This window comes from Haliotis rubra, unplaced genomic scaffold (genome assembly GCF_003918875.1).
Source record: "Haliotis rubra isolate DU_JTF1 unplaced genomic scaffold, ASM391887v1 Scf1134, whole genome shotgun sequence".
Classification (NCBI taxonomy): Eukaryota; Metazoa; Mollusca; class Gastropoda; order Lepetellida; family Haliotidae; genus Haliotis; species Haliotis rubra.
Genome location: NW_025765042.1, coordinates 41263 through 68603, shown reverse-complemented (window position 1 = coordinate 68603; position 27341 = coordinate 41263). Strand labels below are relative to the sequence as shown.

Below are 27341 nucleotides of genomic sequence, written 5' to 3'. Positions count from 1 at the left end.
TGAATAGACAAAGGTGCATCAGACATCCTAGACGGGCATCCTAGACGGGGTTGTACATTTCAATGACCATCCTCGGAACATAAGGCTTCTCTTCATGGACAGGAGCGCAAGGACACATTGACATGTTGTCGAATGAAAGATGATAGAGCCTTCATCTACAAATACCTAAACAAAACGTTATTCAGCTTCTCATTGATAATGATCACACACAAAATACTACTGTTGCACCCTTCTCACTACCATCAGCAGATGACACTACCAAGCAATGCCCACCTCATGTTGACCTGAACACGTGTTTTAAGACATGCAGTTCTAAGAGTGCATAAAGACACTGAACAAAAGAAATTTCATGATTTTATTCATTCATATATTATTGTATGCAAAGCAGAAGCAGCTTTTGGTAGTAACATTATGTTGATGCGATATCAGTTACATGCAAACTGATGATCTTGATTATACATGTATTTGTACTCTGGGACCTTCCCTGAAAAAGTTAGTAGCACCAGAATTTGTGAACTAACTATTCACTTTAACTCTGCATAACATTAAGAGATCAAAGCCAAACGTAGTCATGAATGATATTTACACAATAACCATGTCGACTTAGACTGTTGCATGATATGAATGTATTTGTATGTACATAGGAGTACACATCCATTTACACCACACATTTTAACCATAGTAAGAGCCAAAATATGTCAATAAATAGTACCATAAAGTATTTGTACAAAATGTTGGCATGCATGAGCATGATTCTTACAATGTCTGGTTCCTAGCTTTCCTTCACATGCACTTTTGTTTCATATTTTTCCATCCCATCAAGGTCATGGCATCTGTTAAAAATCCATTAAAAAAATTCCTAAAACATAAGCTTATATGAAGAAGACTGTCAGTCAGAAAACAAATAAAAGCTGTGAAGAGAGTGCACAACATTTTGATGGTTCTTTTTCCTCCTACACAAAGTCATTAGACTACCTCAAGCAAGTAACACTGGAAATACCATACAAGTTAAACATATTTGTTTTTTGTTAAGACTATTATGTCAACACATTGTTTTTGATGATCAAACAGGACGAGTTAGTGAGTTTGGTTTTACGCCGCTTTTAGCAATACTCCAGCAATATCACGGCATGGGACGCCAGAAATGGGCTTCACACATTGAACCCATGTGGGGAATTGAACTCGGGTCTTTGGCGTGACGAGCGGACACTTTAACCACAAGGCTACCCCACTGCCCCCAAAACTGGATGAAGGCCCAAACAGTGACTTGATCAAACTGTTCATTACCGAAATTATTTACCTCAGTTTAACACAGTGGTACACCTACCATAATATTATGTCATAATTTTAACCACATGAAGTGAATACTGCAACTAAAATATCGTGATAATAATATATCATTTATGGTAAAATATTAGTTTCGGGTACCATTTTCCCTGACCACTGCTTCATAATTCTATGTAACTGGATATTTTTTTTACAGAATCATAGATCTGTGAGAAAATGTGTGCACAGCTATTTCCAGATACGTTTACAAGAGAAAGAACACAAAGTAATCTTAATTCATGAACAAACTTTGTTATCTCCCCTTTGCCCACCCACAGCAATGTGATATAGTTTTTCCCTCTTCATGCTAACAAATATGTTCATGAAAATTTTCATTTTTCAATTACAGCCTTGACTGAAGAAACTGAACCAAGACATTTGGTTGGCTCTAAAGTTGACATGGTTTCATGACCCTTCAGGCAGAAGACAAGTCATAGGCAAACCAGTGCCTATAATGATTCAGTGAATCAAGTCAGATAATCTCATATTCTGCATCAACATTAGGATTATACAGCCAACATGCACATCACATAAAACATTATGTTCTTTCATACCTTTGATTATCAGTTTATGCAACGTAAACTAAAGACCTTAAACTTAAGATCAGTATCCTCTCTGATACGCAGTGTCTCAACTTTCCTTGTTGGACAATTATGATCAGATAGATGTGTCATTAACAGAGACTAATTGAAGGCACATTTCACAATCAGAAACAATACTACTGCTTGACTGTAACTTGGAGGGAATTGAATTGGATTAACTTACTTGTTAAGCCATGTATGATTCTACAAACTTACTAGTACTGTTATGCTGATGAAGGGCAACAACGTGTAACAAAAGCTCACACAAACATTCCTTCCCAGTAAGTCCAAATTGAGCAAAGCTCTATTCAAGAGAAACTTCATACTAAACATTTCAATCTCTCTCCGGAGTAACATCTATATTAACTTTCCTAATATAGCTAGATATTTGTTTTACATTAAATATAGTTTTAGTTCATGATTGGGACATAGGGAAATGGCTCGAAAAACTTGACCCATGTATGAAGCTACCAACCCCTAAGATTGCAGCAACAACAGTAGGCTTCTCCTGTCAGTATGACAACAATAAATGTTACTGTTGCCATGGCTACTGAGACATTTATTTATTTCATAAATTGCATGCTCGCAACTGCGAAGTTACACCTAATCCATCATGGCATGTGAAGAATATTTTGACTGAGGAAAATCCTGTTAAACTAATTACACATGACAGGAAAAGTATTTTGGAGATTGTCTGAAGGAAAACTGTACGTTAAATTGACAAAAATGAGATAATACATCCAGATTTACCTATTACTGATCTAAAAAACAAATCCAATTGAAAGATATACATTAACAACTCAGTTGTAGGGAAGAAATGTATTATTAGACATATGCAGTGTTCCTTCAGACAGACTTCCTATCCTTTTGACAAACTATTCAGATGCTAATACTTTTGCCAAAAAAGGGAATGCACTTGTCCCTAATATCAAATGCAAATTTTTCAAAAGTGGTCTATTCTTTTTTTCATATTTTGCCCATACCAAAAATAGGGAGACTGGTAGTGCACCACAAAAAATAGAGGCAAAACTTTTCAATAACACATGCTATTTCCCAGCTCTGAAAGGCCTTTAAAAGACTGCTTAAAAGCATACAATACATACATTTTGGATGGATTCCCTAATCATATCTTTGGTTTCTGACCAGTGGTGTTGGCAAAAAATCTTTCTGCAATGGAAGACAATACTTATAGCTGAATGGTGTATATTTAACACAGCTACAAGGAAGAAGCCTGTGAAATGACAACCTTCAGATTATGAGCTGCCTTTGACACTTCAACTACACGATCAACCATTTCCTGTACTGCAGGCACTGAAGGATACTGAAGGGCAGCTAGCTTTGTAGCACTAACAGATTGTTTTAAACAGTCACACAGTTGATTAGCACATTTCATAATTTTGTTTTTCACGATGGTATGCATGATATTTCGATGCAGTGTGTCACCAATGTAAACAAGTTTATGAGCGGACACTATCACAAATTTGCTGTGGGAAATAAATACTTTGGGAGGTTCATTGCTTTCAACACAGCAAAAAAAGGCATCTAAGGCATTTGTTAGAAGGGTGGAATGCGTTTCCATCTGTCCAGAATAGAAGACTAACACTTGTTTGTCATTTGGATCCAGTTGCTCAGTTTCCATCTTGACTGCTTCTTCCTTATCTAACAGAAACATGTCACTGTCTGTGTTTGCATTCACAGGGGTTTTAACATCCTGTTCAAGTAAATTGTCAATGTCAAATGAAGCATTATCAATGATATCTTGCTTTGAGTTGTCAAGTTCCTCCAAATCAGCTTCAAGTTTCAATTCATATGGATCCTCACTGCTATCTTTGCTATGTTCATGTTCTGATTCAGAAGGTGATCCATCCTTCTCAAAACTCTGAACCCTTTCTTCCTTTGCTTTCAATTGAGCAGCAATGTCTCTTGATTCTAAGTGAACATAGTCATACTCTCTGACCCATTCACTTGAGTCATTGGCATAAATGTCCTCTTTCTCAGCATCTTCATTTACATAGTTATCTCCCTTTTCCTGAAATCTCAGGCGTAGAGAGTTCATTTGATCTTCCAGTGGTGTTGGTGGAAGGGGGTCTTTCCGATGTAGGTGGGGGCGGCAATGGTCGTTGTTGAACCATCTTAGCCCTTTGTTTACTTCCTGCTTCTGACTTTGGTCCAATTGGAGGTTTGGCAGCAGCTGAGTCATCAGATGAGATAGACACCTCTGAGGACCTATTAAGATCTTGAGTTCTTGGGAACAATAATGTTGACTTGCCTTGAATTAGAGAAGCAAGTTTTCTTGCATTGCTACTTAAATCTTTGCATAAAGTTGCAATTTGTCCTAAATCATCAGATTTAGATGAATCCAAAGGCTCAGCTAAAATGTCAGTCTGCCACTTCACTTCATCCAGATTCTTCAGTGCACCTGAAATGAGCTGAAAACTATTTTGCAGAGGATTGAGTTGCTTGTACAGTTTGTTCACCAACTTCCTGTCAGGTAGTTTACTGGCATTTGCTAATGTACCTTGTGAAAACTTTATATATTCTGCAAGAGAGTTCTTCACCCCCGTTACAGCAATTTTTATTTCATACAGTTTAGTTTGTAAACTCTCCTTCTTTCGCCATGTGCTGCTTACAAATCCTAAAAACTTGCTGGTAGTTTTCTGTATATCCTGCTGTAACCTTGTCAAGAATTCTAGAGCTGCATCCATTTCAAGTGGCAATTCATCATAAGTAGGTATCTCAGTAAAAGACCCTCTTGAGTCAATGCTACAAGTGGACAATCTCTGACCTTCTTCTGAAGAATCAGAGCGAGCTGAAATAACTGAATCCCTGGTAACTTGTGGTGGAATATCATAAACACAAACTGGTTCATTTGGTGCCACTGGTGAATCCATGGATGAAATAAATGAGACCTTCCCACCACACGTTTTCATTTGAACTCGAGGGGCATTGTTTCTAGGAACATCATAAACATCATCAATGGCATGTTCCTTGCTCTTACTATTCTCTGTATGGTGTTGATTTGATGAAGGTACCTTAGGTAACCCAAAGTCTATTTTCTTCCCTTTGGGAAAATCATAATCTTCAATAAGAGAAGCTGGTGAAGCTAGTTTGGCTTTTGGCGGTGTGTCATAAACATCCAGGCCTGAATCAGTAGACAACTGCTTTGTACAATGTGTGGATCTTGGTGGAGTGTCATAGAGCTCCTGAGAAGAAACATCCAAACTTGAGCGAGCAGAGTCACATATGCTAGGAGCAGTGGAAGATCTGTGTGAGCTTACATTTGATGTACTGCTAGCAGCTGTAAGTGAGGAATCATTAGATGCATTTGAAAGGATGCTTGAGCGGTTAGAATGATCGTCACTACTGGTCTTAATAAGTAATTGTGGTACATCATACATGTTGTCTTCACTGCCAGCTACTTGATGCACTGACTGAGGAGTATCATAGAATGATGATTCAAGATTGTTGTGCTGCATATTTTGAATACTATCACTTGACAGCCGCTTTAATGATGTTGTGTTTGTGGTTTTTAGCTGCAAGTCAGTCATCATAGGCTGTTCCTTTGGGAAGTATCTTGAAGGTGGTACGTCATAATCTTGAAGGCTTCGGTTAGGTTCATCATACAAACCCGAGGATGATTTCTCTGTACTGCCGACAGGCTGAAATTGCAACCAAAAAAGTCTGAATCAAAGTATTTCTATTGGTGAAAATGTCACTATCATGAGTAACGCTTTTAACATGTGATACAAAGTCATCAAAATTTGAGAGCTCTCTGTAAATCACCAGTACTTGGGAGTGACTGAAAAGCAAATCATGCCAGATGATATACGTCATATGAATAATTTGAAAAAAGGATTACAATATAATTTGTATATGATAGTTACACATTTTTTCCAATTTACTATACTAAGCAGCAAAAGAAACGTCAGTTTGGAATTTTCCCTCGTAGAAATGGATAACTGTAAACTCATTTAATGTTTTGATTGTATACTTTTTACAAGATCTCCAACTTTACCTGAGCAAAGACATCCCTTCCCAAACTCAGAATGGAACCCAGGAAATGATCTCAAAAACGCAACCTGATCTCGTAGATGGTACAGTGTTCTCCATGTTTTTCATGCAACTCATGCTGCACGTGCTGTTCACAAGGACCAGCCCTATAAAATGCACCCCCAAACCTGGTTGAAACATTCACATTACGTCAGCAGGATGCCGCGACTCACGACAGCTCAGAGGAACCAGGCGCTACGAAGATGTGAAGCTGGCCACACTGCACAAGCCGTTGCCAATCACTTCCAGGTCAACCTTCGGACCATCTACAGGCTGCAGCAACGTTTCCGGGCCACCAACACCACAAATGATCGCCCTTGTACTGGCAGAGCAAGGGTGCCCACAAGATGACAAGACCACCATGTTGTGCGACAGCATGTACAGAATCCCTTCATGCAGGCATCCGAAACAGCATGCCAGACAGTGGGAACACACGGAAGACCAATCAGTACTGATACAGTACGCCGACGTCCTAACAGCGGAAACCTCCACTGCCGTAGACTTACCGTGGACCTATCCTCACCCCTTCTCATCGGCGTGAACGTCAACAGTTTGCCCTACAACACCAAAACTGGCGATACAGGCAATGGAGAACTGTTCTGTTCACATATGAGAGTCAGTACTGCGTATCAACTGCAGATGGCAGAACAAGAATATGGCAACAATGTGGCCAGCGTTACTCAGACCAATGTGTTATGGAAAGAGACTCATGGTGAGGTGCAAGCATCATGGCAGGGCTCCAGATAATTTTTCAACGTCAGGAGTACGTACTCCTTTTTTTCAATATAAGAGCACTGGAAAATCTTAAGAGTACATTAAGAGTACTGAATGGAATTTAATGGCATATCAGTTACCTTGTGTTTCGTTTTATATATGCACCACAACATTGCTAGTCTTGTGTAAACAGGTCAATAAACAATAAAACAATACTTTTTCAGATAAATACGTCTGTAAATGATTCTAAGATTGTACATCATTGCCGAGGTAAGTATCTGCTACCTTTTCTAAATTATTTCCTACTGTATCCTGCATATTTTTTATCCGTACATACGCCGATACGGCCCTTATCTGGAGCCCTGTCATGGTATGGGGTGGAATAGACCTGAACAAGAGAGTGGGTCCTGTGGTGTTCCAGAACCTTGGTCTAGGGAGAGGAGGCGGCATCACAGCGGTGTGCTACATCGACCAAGCTCTCAGACCCCACGTCATACCACATTTTGCACGCCACCAGAACAACATTTTCCAGCATGATAACGCCCGGGCTCATACTGCCAGAGCTACACGGGACTTCCTACAGCAGAACAGTGTCAACATTATGCAGTGGCCAGCCCTTAGTCCTGATTTAAACCGAATTGAACATCTTTGGGATGAAATTCAGAGGAGACTGAATAATGTCATACCAAGGCCGAACATAGTCGATCTATTGCGCCAGGCCTTTCTCAGAGTGTAGTTCCAGGTGCCAACGGCCTTCATCAATTGATTGGTGCACTCCATGCATAGATACTGTGCTGCAGTTATTGCCGCTCGTGGTGGTCACACTACATACTGAAGAGTCTGAATGGACTGCAAACATTCACGTAATGTCTTGGAATTGTGCTGAGTTATTCATTGACGTGTCAGGATACTGTACACAAAAAATGTTTTTGATCCGCTTATTATGTCCATTTCTGTAATGATTTGAATACAGTGCCTATCTAATTTTGAATTCATACTGACTGTTTTTTAGCTGCTGAGTATATATTAAAGGGCATGAAAGGCAATTTAAATGACAAACGCTTGTTAAAGTGACTCCCCCTTCATGTTTACTGAAAGAGCTTGTTTTGGAGACACTACTCACCCCTTTCAGATGACGTAATCATAAGGACATAACTTATTCTAATGTTTTCGCTTATTCATACATAATGCCAAGGGTTCAAACTAAATACTTAATGGTCACACAAGTGTCAGCTCTCAATATATTGTAAACAGTGCCAGCTTGAATATCTGGACATAATGTTTTTGAAAGATTAACATGGGATGTCCTTAATAAAACAGTCCCCTTCTAAATATAAATCAAGCAATCCAAATCTTTGAATGTTGATTATGACGGGTAGTCATCCAATACTATACTGAACATATTTCATGATATCATATGGTACCAAATGGTTCTGCATTTTTAAAGAAATAATATACCCCAATGTGTTTTCATGACTAATATCTCGTTAATCACATTACCCACATATGTGAAATTTTGGATATGGCTTTGCTAATAATTCTTTCAAACTAAAATGGACTTCAAGAATATAGTAAGGCTGACTACTTTTGCAACGCCCCTTGTAAGATATCTGAATTACCGAGCATGTATAGTATGACCAGAAATTATTGAGAATTTTAGGAATATGTTTAATTGGATTTCTAGTATAAACAACCATGACCAGCTATCAAGTGCTTGGTTTCATTCAAGAGAGACAATCCGTTAATCCTTTTTCATTAGTTTGTGAAGAGTTATCCCCCTTTGTTTACTTGCTAGCAGACAACATTTTCAGTGATCCTCAGTATGGATGATTTAGAGAAGAGGAAGTTGATTTTAGAGTATTATAACAAGGACATCAGATCAGCTAAAGTGATTTCAAGTAGAACAGGCATCACTTTGTCCACTGTTTATCGTGTTTTGAAATATATTGCAAATGGATATGGCATTGAGCACCAGGGAGGCAGGTAGGCCCTGAAAATTGACTGTCGGTGACAGGAGGCGGCATGGGATTCTTGTTTCTAAAAACAAACGAAGGAGTTTAGAAAACTTAAGGCTGGATATGATTGATAGAAGAACTGGGTTTGCAGAAAAGTCGAGGAATTCCATCACCAATCATGAAACCTGAACAAAAGGAGCAAAGGTTGAACTGGTGCTTACAGCATAGAAATTTTAACTGGGACAATGTGATTTTCTCAGATGAAAGTTCTGGGTGGCTGTTTCCTAATACACTGAAATTCTGGACCAAACAAACTGAAAAACCTTTGTATCAGCGACCAGAGTACAGTCCGAAATTTAACGTGTGGGGTGGCATATCTGTGTTAGGGGCAACGCCCCTCTGACTATTTGAAGGGAATATGAACAGTGAGCGGTACACAGATATTCTCGAGGGACATTTACTTCCATCTGCTTACGTGTTCTATGGAAATTTTTTGATTTTCCAGCAGGACAACGACCCAAAACATCGTTCAAAGCATTCACAGGCCTGGTTTCGGACCCAAAATATGACATTATTAGATTGGCCAAGCTATAGCCCTGACCTAAATCCAATAGAAAATGTTTGGGGACTTATGAAGGAAAGTGTCAATAAGAAAAATCTGACAAATATTGCTGAAATGAAAGGAGCCGATATTGGGACAGCATGGACCACGACTTTCTAACTTCTTTGATCAGTAGTATGCCCCGACGCATTGAAGCCTGCATTGCTGCCCATGATGACTTGACAAAATACTAACTGTTCACCTGTCTTTGAATCTGGAGTTATGTTCTGCTAATATTCACATTTAATACATAAGTAATGAGTGAATTTTTTTTCAAAAATTACAATCTTAAGTTCTCAATAATTTCTGGTTGTACTGTACAACAGGCAATCACTAACCTCATGGAGTGAAGTTTCCCAGCTCTGACTACTGATCAAGTTGTTACTGCTGGATGTCAGACTTCCATCTCCAGAATAGTCGGACATACCAGACAGAATCTTCAGTCTATTGCGTGGGGCAATTCCCTGCTTGCCCCTAAGTGAACACAGGCACCATCCATCCAATCCCCCTGTGTTTAACTCTGTAACTGTGAGAACATCTCCACGCCTAAAGGCCAACTCATCAGGGCTTTCAGCAATGTTGTCATACAATGCCTTGGCCAGGAACATCTGAAAGAAAACTATACAAGCTGATTTATGGTAATGTGTGGGTCAAATACTTTAAAAGGCAACAATACATTTTTCACAGAGTAAAATATATTGTTGTTTACTTACATTTTGAATAAATAATAGTTTCTAAGGCCTAAAAAAAATGATGTGGTTCCAATTACCCGACCGACCATTGATTTCTGGTGATGACCCAATGTTTCTTTAAGCGGTATGAATAAACTAAGCTTTCAGATACCATTATTTTTTCCCGGGACTGACATGACATTGGCCATTCTGATAGGGAAAGTCGACATTATGGCCTCAAGCTTGACTGAATAAACAATTTACTTCTAAAAAAAAAATGTATAAAATAAAAAACAAATCCTACCTACCTACCAATTCGTAACTACTCGCTTCTTTGCATGACCTACAAAAAGACTCGTCCCCTATCGTACGCCATAATTGCCCAGAGGCCCAGATAAGCTACGTACCTGGGTAAAATATGCAATGAGAATTTCCAATTACGCATTGAAAAAATAATTGTTGCACACCAATTTTGCATTTCAAATGTTAGAAATGCAAAAATTTTAAAACAATTGTGTACGGAATATATTCATAAAAATCGCTTGCGTAATGAAAAAGACGTCGATTGCTATCAAGCTGTACTGTTAGTATAGGACAAGTGTTGTACTGTCAGTATAGGATGAGTGATTTTTTATGAAATCTTTTCCATTATATTTAAGTTGGTTTTGATTAGGTATGACATGAGGCAGAACATACCTGCTTAGTAAACTTACTCAATGACATAATACTTAGGTGAGTAAAATGACTGAAATACACACATATTTGAAAGCAGTGGGTAATGGAAAATGAAATACCCACTCAAAATTCATAATTACCACTCCAAAAAAATACAGTGGGTACAGTACCCACATGAGCTAAATCTTATCTGGAGCTCTGATTGCCAAGAATTGTGGCAAATCAATCAAATCGTGCATAGTAAAACGCATTTCGAAGCATGAAAATGGCGGCACCGTTGAACTTTGAAACTTCGCTAAAAAAACTATGCAAAGCACAATTTAAACTTAAACTTTGAGCTAAAGGATCAGAAACTTTAAACACTGAAACATATTTACAAAGGGAATGACTGTACTGCTGTTTTGCCCACTGAATGTAGGATATTCTGTGAGCCATGTTTGGAAATTCAGAGTTATCTTTCCTTTTTAATAGTACTAGACTATTTTCACCTACATGCACGTTTGCGCTTAGACAGGGCCCAGTCATAAGCATGGCCACGAGAGGGGTACGCGACGCCATCCGGCTTGCTGGAATGACACGAGTAGTTACGAATGCCTACTTAACTTTTAAAGATGTGTAATCGGAACCACATATTTTTTATTTGGCCTAATGTTGATGGTCAAATCAACTCAGGAGTAAGTATCTCAAACTGCATCTTCGCATACAAAAACCTGCAAGAAATTCATTATTATTTATGATTTTGTCCTTTGCTATGTGTTTTATTTCATGTGAAATGCTATCCTTTTCTACCAAATGTTGTTGATGACATTTTTCAACATGAAAACAATACTTTAGTGTTAGCATATATATTAATACAAGGAAAAGTATGTTGCGAAATGTGTAGTGAGTGAGTGAGTTTAGTTTTACGCAGCACTCAGCATTATTCCAGCTATATGGCGGCGGTCTGTAAATAATCGAGTCTGGACCAGACAATCCAGTGAACAACAGCATGAGCATTGATCTGCGCAATTGGGAACCGATGACATGTGTCAACCAAGCCAGTGAGCTAGACCATCCCGTTAGTCGCCTCTTACGACAAGCATGGGTTACTGAAGATCAATATTCTAACCCAGATCTTCATGGGGGTAGAAATGTGTAGTGAATTATGCCAGGTAGTCTCCTCATTAAAATATTTCAACCAAAATGTCACAGCAACCATGATGAGATTCCACCAGCAATGCCTTGGAAAAGACTTAAATGATGACACTTCTTAATCCCGTTTTGGAGATTTGACCACCCAGCATCTAAAGCCACAAAAACAAAATACAACCAGAAATATGTTTGTGATTAAACAAAACAGGAACAATGTATCAATTTGGATATGCATGACATTAATATATTCCATCTATAGTTATCACAAAACATTCCCAGATACAGAGCAACTTAGTTCTGAAATATGATCACATACAAAAGAACCCACAATAAATTGTTTACTGCTCTTGAACTGTGCTAGATCCTTTCACTGCCTTCTCAGCATTTAGCTAGAACATCAAACAGATGAGTGAGTGAGTATGGTTTTACGCTGCTTTTAGCAATATTCCAGCAATATCACGGCAGGGTACACCAGAAATGGGCTTCACATATTGTACACATCAAACAGATGAAGATCGGACTACTTGTGTATCGTCACACAACGTGCTGCACTGTTTATTTCACACATCTGTCTCTCTAACTACTTGGCTGCATGCAGATATTAAAAGTACCACGAGTACCGAGCCAGAATGGAGCTGGAGCTTTCCTTGGGTTTAACTATATTTTTTTCACCCAGGAGATTAAAAAACTTATCACACTTGACATAAAGATGCAAGTACAATTCCAATGAATTGGCCCAACACCTTGTGCAAATGCTGTGCTCATAAAATGCTAGCAAGTCTACACTGGTAAAGCTTGCTTTTTTGTGCACTGGCTAATGGTTTCTTACACAGCGAAGTTCCATGGCCAGGTTCCCAGGTTTCCTTCTTCAGTTGTGTGACACTGGGGATGTGACACTATTACCCCTTGCAGCCATTTGGCTCCTAAGTGAAAATATTGTGGAGACAGTTGGTCTTATTAGTAGCCAGATGCATCTAATCATAAATACATATTTTTGTCTTAAATAATCCTTTAGAAAAAATAACTAATAATTAACAAGTACCTGTTTCAAATTGTCAGCAAGTCAACCCAAATTCATTCAAAGTGTTTTCTTGACCACCAGTTTCCCCATTGTAAGTACACTTGTATAACTGCACTAACCATCAGTGTCAATACATATTTCCATACATTCAGGCAAGGGTGCAAGAAGTCACTGAAATAAGAATACAGTGTGCAGTGCATCGAGATTTTGAACTGACATGCAGAGTTGTTCCACTTGATATCATGGAGAAATACTTATCCCTCCTATTAAAAAAAGTAAATGAAAAGCCTACCATCCAATAGTATGATGACAGTAATTTTGGATCTTATAATAGCGACGTTGGATAGCTGTTATCTGAACCACAACATACATTTTTGAGGCCTGAGCATGTAGATAATAGGATCTACATGTACAATTAGTGTCACTGTCAAATACTTAGTTTCCAACACTGGACTGCAATACAATTTCTCTGCCAATTTCTCTGTCCATGTCCAAAGCACAGAGATTTTGATTCACACTTTGGAGTAAAGTTAAATCTCTAAGAGGGTCTGTGCCTGGCACTTTGTGAATGTTTGACAATAGTTTCCTGTGTAGAATTGCAAGTGGAATAATATTCTTTCCATTAAAAAATAAAGAATACAGAGCCATAGTGCAATTAAACATGTGTATTAACTCTCCATTATACAATTTCTATCGAATATGCAAATACATCAGTTCCAACTGAGATGGCTGTCAAGGTAACGCCAATGTGTCAGCAATCCAAGAGAATAAGAGTGGTTGTTCACTAATGTTCACAGCATCAGCAGTCAACACTGTAGGATCCTAAAGTAGTCAAAGATAATGCTCTAAGTAGGCAGAGTATCTAAATGAGTTTTGATACTGGTCATGGAGGTGTTGGACTTGGAGGTGATCTAGATTGACATAATGGCAGAGGTAACAACCATATTAATCTTCTGCATATCAAAGTATGTAAAAACCAAAGGAATCAGTGGAGTGAGTACAACACTCATAATTCAGCTCCGTTGGAAGGGACATTACCTGTGTACTATTCAGAAGGAATAACGAAAAATTACTTCATTGTCATGTAGATGAATGCACTGTAAACAGTGGCTGACATATCACATGTCGACTGTAACGTCACAGCTACTGCTCTGCTAAGGATGATATTTCAGCACATGAGCTGACTGTGGATTTAGGGCACTTTTTATGCAAGATATCACCGTTGAAGGATGTATTCCTCATACACAAGGCTGGATACAATTGATTACAGTTTCTCATGGGGCATTATAGCACTGAGCACAGAACTAAGCTTAAGGATTGGCAAAATCTTGACTATCTAAGGAGTAGAGGATGGAGATGTCATATACCTTTCACTGACGATCATTCTCACACCTCAAATAATAGTAATATGTCTTGAGATATGTCAAACTCCACATCGGTAATGTAACTGTATTCATCACATCTAGGCCTCCAAGAATATTTCCCTGTGCAGTCCCTGCAGTCAGTGGAAGTCAGGGACTACTACCCATGAAAAAAATGTAAACACATGCAAAACGGTTAACTCCTTTAAACACAAAGAATATCATACTACTACTACTAGAGGTATTGCCGAATTCTCATCCTGAAAACTATGTCCTGAAAAAAATGTCTGCATTTGGGGGGGGGGGGCAAGCTACTTCAACTGAATTGATCACCTCTCTTCCAGGTAAAACAGGAACTTATTTCCTCTATTTCCAGTGACTGAAGCAAGTGCATTGCTATAATTTTGGCAAATATCTAAATTTTAAGCAAACCTTAATTTCATAACATTTCTGAAATAACAGTTTAAATGTTGATGTAAACTGGACTCTGACCAGCACAATATTCATTAGACCCCCAATCCATACAAGTTTTGTACACATTACTAATATGTTTACAAAAATCTTATACTAATATCTGATTCGATAATCAGTGTGTATACACCTTACACATCAACAGCTCTTGTTCAAAGTTAAAGATTCCTAATTCACTCTTTGGGACAATATCGTACTCAGTACATAATAGTGAAACAAAAGGACATCCTCTCTCACATACACATTAAACAAAACTAGAAACACGAACAGAACATAGCCATCATGGTTATTGTTTTAGCACAATTTTAGTATGTGTAACTTAAAAATATTGAGTACAATATTAAACAATATGCATGATCTTAGAAGTAAGTGATGTGAAAAGAACACCAATTGTATAAAGTACACTGTAACTGGCTGCAGCAACTATCTAGCATTGGATAACCATTACTATGGTGCATGACAAACTAACAGTTCCAGTGCTAAGCACCTCTACAACTACTACTCAGCCATAAGTGCAGTAAAACATACAATTCACAACTTGCCACAGTTTGTTGAACAATAACAATCTCATTCGTCGTCCCGCAAATGTAGAAGGCCATGGAGCTGACAAATGTTGTCTGGACATGAGCAAAGATCATAAGGGCCCATGTCATTCACTTGGTAAAGTTGATGCCATTTTTACTGAAATTACTCAGCAGATTTATATGCTACGAACAACCAGCCGGAACAAAATCAACCAGTATACCAAGACAAATTTTGCTGCTGATGTAGCTGTGAATTCTACAACCAGCATCTAGCTGTCTCTGGCACACAGTCTGATGAGTGTAGCCCCGAATCTAGATTAAATTTCAACCCTCGGCGACCTCTCTGTGAGTGACGTCATGCAAGAACATACAAAAACAAAGCTCAAGGGAGGAAAATGATTAGTTCGGGAGAGAAAGAAAAATAACAAAGATAAAAATGCTCTCATGTAGCATATTAACTAAAACATGGTTATACCTGCTGTGTCATATCTTCATTTGATTCCAAAATAAATTCTAAGTCCCGAGCAACGAAAGATATCCTCTTATGGTTGTCCAAGCTCGCAATATTTATGACCAACTAAATATAGCTCGCTCGTTCGAAATATGTCTTCGTATGAGAAACTCCAGGAAAATATGGCCCATGTAGTATACTTCAGTGCAGTAGTAAACACCGGTTCATAGGAAACACGTATATCATCCTTCAATCACAGTACATATGCATATTATCATTAGGCACAAACTTTTCAACTTCTTGGCTAGACATGGTTGTGTCTGTATCGCCTATCCCAGAATGCATAGAGGCAGGTGCCCGGATGCTCACCTATGGTGACGTCAGTGCCTCTCCCACATTCTATGCAGCATATTTTCGACTACTGTAGTCACAACGCAAGCAAACATTTGACAAAAATATGTGTATTTTCAGCTACATTTTAGACTATCGCTTCGTTCTAATAGCTGATGTATTGTGTTTTTTTATATGGTTGTTGAAACTCGCCCGTAAAATGAAGCGGTTAGATGTAATATATGACTCAGCGTCGACGGGAGGAAAGGCGTCGGAGGTTATGAGGAGCAACGGCCAATGCGATCTAAGCACGAAGCATAGTAGGAATAGTTTTATTTAGGTCTCGAGGACCTCGTGCGCTAGTAGGACTGACGATATGTTGCTCTCACTAGAAGTGAAACCGCGGAACGCTCTTCTGTCTCAATGACAACTATAGAAAGTCAATTGTCCTCGAAAACTGATGCAGTAACACGCGTGGATTCCTACATAGTGTATTTCCAGTGTAGGAAATAAGGCCCGTCCGACCGCCCGAGACGGGCTACATATACAGCTAGCCAGCCCAATGGTCTGGTAATGTTTTTAGATAACATATGTTCCATACATCTGAGGAATTTTCTTTGTATTATCTGGTCTGGTTACATCCATGTTGGACTGGTAACATTTGGAAGTTACCAGCCCTGATGTCTGGCTGTGTTTTTGGCTTATTTCCTACACTGGTATTCCATAACTAACGTGCATGTAACGCCCATTACCAATACCTGGCAGTCAATAATGTTGCTCAGACCAACTTATACTGAGTCAAGCCGTCAGCATCTGAGCATACTTTGTTACGAGTGAAGATGAAGTAAAGAGGTGTAGACCTACCTCAGATAAACACAAAACAACTTCCAATTTCTTTTCATTTGTAATTTTCGATAAGAGACGTCATTTGTTTTACTTTTTTTTCGTCCAAGTTATACTGATGTGCCTCAGTACGAATTTAACTAACACAATACGAATGTGTCTATCCACCCTACCATAAATCGAAAACAGTATGTTAAATGTGCACTGACAATATTAATCAGTTTGAACGAAAATATAATCTTTCTAAAGAATATTTCAGCTGGGTGTACAACTTTATGTTTGCTCTATGTATTAATCGTCGTCGGGGATGGTGGCCGTTGACTCAAATATCAGATGATATAAATCATAGACCTTTTGGACAAAACGTTAAAGCCCACATGATGATGGGCTAGCTATATAAACGCCGCTTAAGGCTGGTCATTTGATCGGAGGGAACGCGCAGGAGTATAACGGTGGAACAGATCACAGAGGTACTGAGGAGCTAGACCATGGATACTTTTGAAAACAAGGAGTAGAGTTTTATATTTTATGCGGTAATGGACGGGAAGCCAATGAAGTGAGTGAAGAATGGGAGTAATATGGTCCGATTTCTTTGACTGAGAGATCACTCTGGCTGCAGTATTCTGCACCTTCTGAAAGCTTGTGTATAAGATAATTTGGGAGACCCACAAGAAGAGCATTACAGTAGTCGAGACGAGATGTTACATATGCCTGAATAAGAGATCATGCCGATGTTGCGAATGTGGTAGTACGCCCTTCTACAGATGTTATTCGTGTGTGGCTCCATGGACAGTGAGGAATCAAAAATAACTCCAAAGTTACGCACCTCAGGCATTGGCTGAATCTCACACTGACCGATGCTGAATTTAGGAAGAGAGATACTGGTTTGGAGATACTTAGGGTGGAAAACTATAAGTTCTGTTTTATCATCATTCAGTTTGAGGTAGTGTGACGACATCCAGTTTTTGATACAGCTGAAACACTCTTCAATGGTGAGAATTGAAGACACATCTGATGAAGAAAGTAAGGGTTTGAAAGATATGTAAATCTGAGTGTCGTCAGCATATAAATGTAGTCCAAGGTTGAAGGATCTGACAATATCACCTAGAGGAGATGTGTAAATGGTGAAAAGTAGAGGTCCAAGAACCGATCCCTGGGGCACGCCGTAAGCAAGATTCTTAGGACTGGAGATGTGACCATCAATGATCACCGACTGATGTCTACCTGCTATGTAGGACTCAAACCACTGAAGAACAGTGCCTCTAATACCCATCCTGGCCTCAAGTGTGGACATCAGAATAGCACGGTCAATAGTATCGAAAGCACTACTCTGATCGAGTAGAACCAATACTTCAGCACCATCTTTGTCAACAGCTCTCAGGATGTCACTGTGCACTTTAACGAGTGCGGTTTCCGCGGAGTGGAAATTCCTGTATGCTGATTGCATGACTTCGAAACACCTATTTAAGGTCACGTGTTCCTAGAGTCTTGTTGTGACCACACGTTCAATCAACTTTGAGGTGAATGGTAAATTTGTGACAGGCCGATAATTATTTTAAGAGTTCTTGATCTAAACTTTTCTTCGTCAGGAGTGGAGTTACAAATCCATTTTTCAATGTATCCGGCATCATACCTTCTTGAAGAGATTTATTGACAACAGAGGTCAATATAGGGGCAAAGGTATCCAGAGAGTTTTTAAGAAGCCATGTAGGTATAGGGTAAAGAATGCATGACTTTGAGGGTGGCTTAGAAACAAGTTTCACAATCTCTGCTTCTGTTGCTGGTCGGAAATGGGATAGGCATGGAAATGCAGCTGCCGGTTGGGGTTTCACTGTGTGGAAGGTCATCATGTGATAGTGATTCTCTGATTGTGGAAATCTTCTGAGAAAAGAAGTCTGAGAACTTGCAAACTAATTAATAAAGGGATCAAACCCATACACCACCTTGAAGAATGCCGGGCCGTCATATAAACCCATACACCACCTTAAAGAATTTTTCCAGGCCGTCATATAAACCCATACATCACCTTAAAGAATGCCAGGCTGTCATATAAACCCATACACCACCTTAAAGAATGTCAGGCCGTCATATAAACCCATACACCACCTTGAAGAATGTCAGGCCGTCATATAAACCCATACACAACCTTGAAGAATGCCAGGCCGTCATATAAACCCATACACAACCTTGAAGAATACCAGGCCGTCATATAAACCCTAGTCTGTCTCACAGTCCCTGAACCACATTAATTTCCCTACTGCCAAGCCCTCTCTGCAGTGCTAAAGCCCTAAATAAAGCAAGTCTAGATTTCCTCAGGTTCAGGTCTGAATCTCTGGTCCCCCTAGGGCTCCTTTTCAATATAAATGGGCTTGTTTGTTACTATCAAAATTATATATATTCAGAGACTAAGCCTTAGTCTATATAAACCCATACACAAACCTGAAGAATGTCAGGCCGTCATATAAACCCATACACCACCTTCAAAAATGCCAGTCCGTCATATAAACCAATACACAACCTTGAAGAATGCCAGGCCGTCATTTAAGCTGATACACCACCTTCAAGAATTTTCAGGCCGTCATATAAAGCCATACACAACTTTGAAGAATGCCAGGCCGTCATATAAACCCATACACAACCTTGTAGAATGCCAGACCGTCATATAAACCAATACACCACCTTAAAGAATGCCAGGCCGTCATATAGACCCATACACCACCTTAAAGAATGTCAGGCCGTCATATAAACCCATACACCACCTTAAAGAATGCCAGGCCGTCATATAAACCCATACACCACCTTAAAGAATGTCAGGCCTTCATATAGACCCATACACCACCTTAAAGAATGTCAGGCCGTCATATAAACCCATACACAACCTTGAAGAATACCAGGCCGTCATTTAAGCTGATACACCACCTTCAAGAATTTTCAGGCAGTCATATAAAGCCATACACAACTTTGAAGAATGTCAGGCCGTCATATAAACCCATATACAACCTTGGAGAATGCCAGACCGTCATATAAACCCATACACCACCTTAAAGAATGCCAGGCCGTCATATAGACCCACTCACCACCTTAAAGAATGTCAGGCCGTCATATAAACCCATACACAACATTGAAGAATGTCAGGCCGTCATATAAACCCATACACCACCTTAAAGAATGTCAGGCCGTCATATAAACCCATACACAACCTTGAGTAATGCCAGGCCGTCATTTAAGCTGATACACCACCTTCAAGAATTTTCAGGCAGTCATATAAACCCATACACAACTTTGAAGAATGTCAGGCCGTCATATAAACCCATACACAACCTTGAAGAATGTCAGGCCGTCATATAAACCCATACACAACCTTGAAGAATGCCAGGCCGTCATATAAACCCATACACAACCTTAAAGAATGTCAGGCCGTCATATAAACCCATACACCACCTTGAAGAATGTCAGGCGGTCATATAAACCCAAACATAACCTTGAATAATGCCAGGCCGTCATATCTGAATATCTGGTCTCCCTAGGGCTCCTTTTAAATATAAATGGGCTTGTTTGTTACTATCAAAATTATATATATTCAGAGACTAAGCCTTAGTCTATATAAACCCATACACAAACCTGACGAATGAATGTCAGGCCGTCATATAAACCAATACACAACCTTCAAAAATGCCAGGCCGTCATATAAACCAATACACAACCTTGAAGAAGGCCAGGCCGTCATTTAAGCTGATACACCACCTTCAAGAATTATCAGGCCGTCATATAAAGCCATACACAACTTTGAAGAATGCCAGGCCGTCATATAAACCCATACACAACCTTGAAGAATGCCAGGCCGTCATATAAACCCATACACCACCTTAAAGAATGCCAGGCCGTCATATAAACCCATACACCACCTTAAAGAATGTCAGGCCGTCATATAAACCCATACACCACCTTAAAGAATGCCAGGCCGTCATATAAACCCATACACCACCTTAAAGAATGTCAGTCCTTCATATAGACCCATACACCACCTTAAAGAATGTCAGGCCGTCATATAAACCCATACACAACCTTGAAGAATACCAGGCCGTCATTTAAGCTGATACACCACCTTCAAGAATGTCAGGCCGTCATATAAACCCATACACAACCTTGAAGAATGCCAGGCCGTCCTATAAACCCATATACAACCTTGGAGAATGCCAGGCCGTCATATAAACCCATACACCACCTTAAAGAATGCCAGGCCGTCATATAAACCCATACACCACCTTAAAGAATGTCAGGCCGTCATATAAACCCATACACAACATTGAAGAATATCAGGCCGTCATATAAACCCATACACAACCTTGAGTAATGCCAGGCCGTCATTTAAGCTGATACACCACCTTCAAGAATTTTCAGGCAGTCATATAAACCCATACACAACTTTGAAGAGTGTCAGGCCGCCATATAAACCCATATACAACCATGGAGAATGCCAGGCCGTCATATAAACCCATACACCACCTTAAAGAATGCCAGGTCGTCATATAGACCCATACACCACCTTAAAGAATGTCAGACCGTCATATAAACCCATACACAACATTGAAGAATGTCAGGCCGTCATATAAACCCATACACCACCTTAAAGAATGTCAGCCCGTCATATAAACCCATACTCAACATTGAAGAATATCAGGCCGTCATATAAACCCATACACAACCTTCAAAAATGCCAGGCCGTCATTTAAGCTGATACACCACCTTCAAGAATTTTCAGGCCGTCATATAAAGCCATACACAACTTTGAAGAATGTCAGGCCGTCATATAAACCCATATACAACCATGGAGAATGCCAGGCCGTCATATAAACCCATACACCACCTTAAAGAATGCCAGGTCGTCATATAAACCCATACACAACCTTGAAGAATGTCAGGCTGTCATATAAACCCATACATAACCTTAAAGAATGCCAGGCCGTCATATAAACCCATACACCACCTTAAAGAATGCCAGGCCTTCATATAGACCCATACACCACCTTAAAGAATGTCAGGCCGTCATATAAACCCATACACAACCTTGAAGAATGCCAGGCCGTCATTTAAGCTGATACACCACCTTCAAGAATTTTCAGGCCGTCATATAAAGCCATACACAACTTTGAAGAGTGTCAGGCCGCCATATAAACCCATATACAACCATGGAGAATGCCAGGCCGTCATATAAACCCATACACCACCTTAAAGAATGCCAGGTCGTCATATAGACCCATACACCACCTTAAAGAATGTCAGACCGTCATATAAACCCATACACAACATTGAAGAATGTCAGGCCGTCATATAAACCCATACACCACCTTAAAGAATGTCAGCCCGTCATATAAACCCATACTCAACATTGAAGAATATCAGGCCGTCATATAAACCCATACACAACCTTCAAAAATGCCAGGCCGTCATTTAAGCTGATACACCACCTTCAAGAATTTTCAGGCCGTCATATAAAGCCATACACAACTTTGAAGAATGTCAGGCCGTCATATAAACCCATATACAACCATGGAGAATGCCAGGCCGTCATATAAACCCATACACCACCTTAAAGAATGCCAGGTCGTCATATAAACCCATACACAACCTTGAAGAATGTCAGGCTGTCATATAAACCCATACATAACCTTAAAGAATGCCAGGCCGTCATATAAACCCATACACCACCTTAAAGAATGCCAGGCCTTCATATAGACCCATACACCACCTTAAAGAATGTCAGGCCGTCATATAAACCAATACACAACCTTGAAGAATGCCAGGCCGTCATTTAAGCTGATACACCACCTTCAAGAATTTTCAGGCCGTCATATAAAGCCATACACAACTTTGAAGAGTGTCAGGCCGTCATATAAACCCATATACAACCATGGAGAATGCCAGGCCGTCATATAAACCCATACACCACCTTAAAGAATGCCAGGTCGTCATATAGACCCATACACCACCTTAAAGAATGTCAGACCGTCATATAAACCCATACACAACATTGAAGAATGTCAGGCCGTCATATAAACCCATACACCACCTTAAAGAATGTCAGCCCGTCATATAAACCCATACTCAACATTGAAGAATATCAGGCCGTCATATAAACCCATACACAACCTTCAAAAATGCCAGGCCGTCATTTAAGCTGATACACCACCTTCAAGAATTTTCAGGCCGTCATATAAAGCCATACACAACTTTGAAGAATGTCAGGCCGTCATATAAACCCATATACAACCATGGAGAATGCCAGGCCGTCATATAAACCCATACACCACCTTAAAGAATGCCAGGTCGTCATATAGACCCATACACCACCTTAAAGAATGTCAGGCCGTCATATAAACCCATACACAACATTGAAGAATATCAGGCCGTCATATAAACCCATACACAACCTTCAAAAATGCCAGGCCGTCATTTAAGCTGATACACCACCTTCAAGAATTTTCAGGCCGTCATATAAAGCCATACACAACTTTGAAGAATGTCAGGCCGTCATATAAACCCATATACAACCATGGAGAATGCCAGGCCGTCATATAAACCCATACACCACCTTAAAGAATGCCAGGTCGTCATATAGACCCATACACCACCTTAAAGAATGTCAGGCCGTCATATAAACCCATACACAACATTGAAGAATATCAGGCCGTCATATAAACCCATACACAACCTTGAGTAATGCCAGGCCGTCATTTAAGCTGGTACACCACCTTGAAGAATTTTCAGGCCGTCAAAAAACCCCATACACAACCTTGAAGAATGTCAGGCCGTCATATAAACCCATACACAACCTTGAAGAATGCCAGGCCGTCCTATAAACCCATATACAACCTTGGAGAATGCCAGGCCGTCATATAAACCCATACACCACCTTAAAGAATGCCAGGCCGTCATATAAACCCATACACCACCTTAAAAGAACGTCAGGCCGTCATATAAACCCATACACAACATTGAAGAATATCAGGCCGTCATATAAACCCATACACAACCTTGAGTAATGCCAGGCCGTCATTTAAGCTGATACACCACCTTCAAGAATTTTCAGGCAGTCATATAAACCCATACACCACATTTAAGAATGTCAGGTCGTCATATAAACCCATACACAACCTTGAAGAATGTCAGGCAGTCATATAAACCCATACATAACCTTAAAGAATGCCAGGCCGTCATATAAACCCATACACCACCTTAAAGAATGCCAGGCCTTCATATAGACCCATACACCACCTTAAAGAATGTCAGGCCGTCATATAAACCCATACACAACCTTGAAGAATGCCAGGCCGTCATTTAAGCTGATACACCACCTTCAAGAATTTTCAGGCCGTCATATAAAGCCATACACAACTTTGAAGAGTGTCAGGCCGTCATATAAACCCATATACAACCATGGAGAATGCCAGGCCGTCATATAAACCAATACACCACCTTAAAGAATGCCAGGTCGTCATATAGACCCATACACCACCTTAAAGAATGTCAGGCCGTCATATAAACCCATACACAACATTGAAGAATGTCAGGCCGTCATATAAACCCATACACCACCTTAAAGAATGTCAGCCCGTCATATAAACCCATACTCAACATTGAAGAATATCAGGCCGTCATATAAACCCATACACAACCTTCAAAAATGCCAGGCCGTCATTTAAGCTGATACACCACCTTCAAGAATTTTCAGGCCGTCATATAAAGCCATACACAACTTTGAAGAATGTCAGGCCGTCATATAAACCCATACACAACCTTGAAGAATGTCAGGCTGTCATATAAACCCATACATAACCTTAAAGAATGCCAGGCCGTCATATAAACCCATACACCACCTTAAAGAATGCCAGGCCGTCATATAAACCCATACACCACCTTAAAGAATGTCAGGCCGTCATATAAACCCATACACAACCTTGAAGAATGCCAGGCCGTCATTTAAGCTGATACACCACCTTCAAGAATTTTCAGGCCGTCATATAAAGCCATACACAACTTTGAAGAATGTCAGGCCGTCATATAAACCCATATACAACCATGGAGAATGCCAGGCCGTCATATAAACCCATACACAACATTGAAGAATGTCAGGCCGTCATATAAACCCATACACAACCTTAAAGAATGTCAGCCCGTCATATAAACCCATACACAACATTGAAGAATATCAGGCCGTCATATAAACCCATACACAACCTTCAAAAATGCCAGGCCGTCATTTAAGCTGGTACACCACCTTGAAGAATTTTCAGGCCGTCAAAAACCCCATACACAACCTTGAAGAATGTCAGGCCGTCATATAAACCCATACACAACCTTGAAGAATGCCAGGCCGTCCTATAAACCCATATACAACCATGGAGAATGCCAGGCCGTCATATAAACCCATACACCACCTTAAAGAATGCCAGGCCGTCAAAAAACCCCATACACAACCTTGAAGAATGTCAGGCCGTCATATAAACCCATACACAACCTTGAAGAATGCCAGGCCGTCCTATAAACCCATATACAACCATGGAGAATGCCAGGCCGTCATATAAACCCATACACCACCTTAAAGAATGCCAGGCCGTCATATAAACCCATACACCACCTTAAAGAACGTCAGGCCGTCATATAAACCCATACACAACATTGAAGAATGTCAGGCCGTCATATAAACCCATACACAACCTTAAAGAATGCCAGGCCGTCATATAAACCCATACACAACCTTAAAGAATGCCAGGCCGTCATATAAACCCATACACAACCTTGAGTAATGCCAGGCCGTCATTTAAGCTGATACACCACCTTCAAGAATTTTCAGGCCGTCATATAAAGCCATACACCAACTTTTCAGAATGTCAGGCCGTCATATAAACCCATACACCACCTTGAAGAATGTCAGGCTGTCATATAAACCAATACATAACCTTAAAGAATGCCAGGCCGTCATGTAAACCCATACACCACCTTAAAGAATGCCAGGCCTTCATATAGACCCATAGCATGATTACTGTGCGGACTGTAACAATACTGACTTTTTATCTGCACCAATTACCAGAACAGAAATAGAAAATTCAATCAAAGTTTTAAAATCTGGTAAATCCCCAGGTATTGATGGAACACCACCCGAATTCTTCAAACATGCTCAATGCATACTTCCCTACCTAGAAATATTGTTTAATGCTATACTGGACAGCAGCATTTTTCCTGATATCTGGAATGTTGGCTTGATCATTCCACTCTATAAAAAAGGAAGCACTCACGAACCAAATAACTATCGTGGAATCTCTTTGCTGAATGTAATGGGGAAAATATTCACTTCTATCCTCGAAGTCAGAATCCGTATCTGGTTAGATTTAAACGATATACTACATGAATGTCAAGCAGGGTTTAGGCCCGATTACTCATCAGCTGATAATATGTTCGTTCTGCAAGCTCTATGCCAAAAGTATTTAAGAAAACGTAGACATCGGTTTTACGCAGCTTTCATTGACTTTCGGAAGGCCTTTGATTATATAGACAGAAACAAGCTTTTATATGCTCTTATCTCCAAAGGTATGCATGGGAAAATAATACGAATCCTCAAAAACATGTATGATAAGGTATCTGCTTGTGTGAAAATATCTAGTGTACGAACAGAAGTATTCTCGACAACATCTGGACTACGACAAGGATGTATTCTCAGTCCTGTTCTGTTCATTTTCTTTATCAACGAATTAGTAGATGAAATGAATGCATGTGGCCTACGTGGAATATTTGTGAAAAATGGTATGAATGATATACTTTTATTGTTATTCGCAGATGACGTCACTCTCATTGATGACACAGTAATAGGTTTACAAAAAGCTGGATACATTAAAATCATTTTGTATCAAATGGGGTCTAGAAGTTAACTTAGATAAATCCTGCATTATTGTTTTCAGGAATGGTGGCTATCTTCGAAATAACGAAAAATGGCTTTATGATGGTACAAACATGAAGGTTTTATCTCATTATAAATATCTTGGCATTGTTTTCACATCAAAATTGTACTGGTCTAAAGCATGTGAAACATTAGCTTTACAAGCTAGGAAGGCTTCATTTCCGATATTTTCTCTTTTCAGAACTTATCAAAATATCTCTTTGAATGTGGCATCTACTATATTTGATAGCAAAATTGCACCGATTCTGCTTTATGGTGCAGAAATATGGGGGTTTACCTATCGTGCAAACATTGAAAAAAATACAAAGTTATTATTTCAAAAGATATCTTCGTGTCAGCAAAACTGTATCTTCAAATATTGTACTCGGTGAAACAGGTAGAAGCCATCTTTGTGTACAGTATTTCACCCGTTGTATAAAGTACTGGTGTAGACTCCTGAATATGGAAAGTTATCGTATTCCAAAGGCATGTTATGAAATGTTAAAAACATACGACGACAATGGTGGTCGCAACTGGGTATCCCATGTACGTTTACTTTTATTTCACTCTGGGTTTTCTTTTGTGTGGTTATCGCAAGATTGTGGCGATGTAACAAGTTTTATAAGTGTTTTTAAACAGAGATGTAAAGATATAGATATACAGAATTGGTATGCAAAAATCACTTCTTCATCATTCTTAAAT

General features: G+C 39.6%; 1 protein-coding gene across 1 annotated transcript; it reads right to left on the bottom strand.

Moving 5' to 3' along the window:
• Positions 1-341: 341 nt before the first annotated feature.
• Positions 342-15883, bottom strand: LOC124292085 (enhancer of filamentation 1-like). The gene is given in 4 exon segments (XM_046729134.1): positions 342-3993; positions 3995-5566; positions 9566-9835; positions 15557-15883. Coding segments are annotated over 4 exon segments (2724 nt in total). The 5' UTR covers positions 15569-15883; the 3' UTR covers positions 342-3123.
• Positions 15884-27341: the final 11458 nt, after the last annotated feature.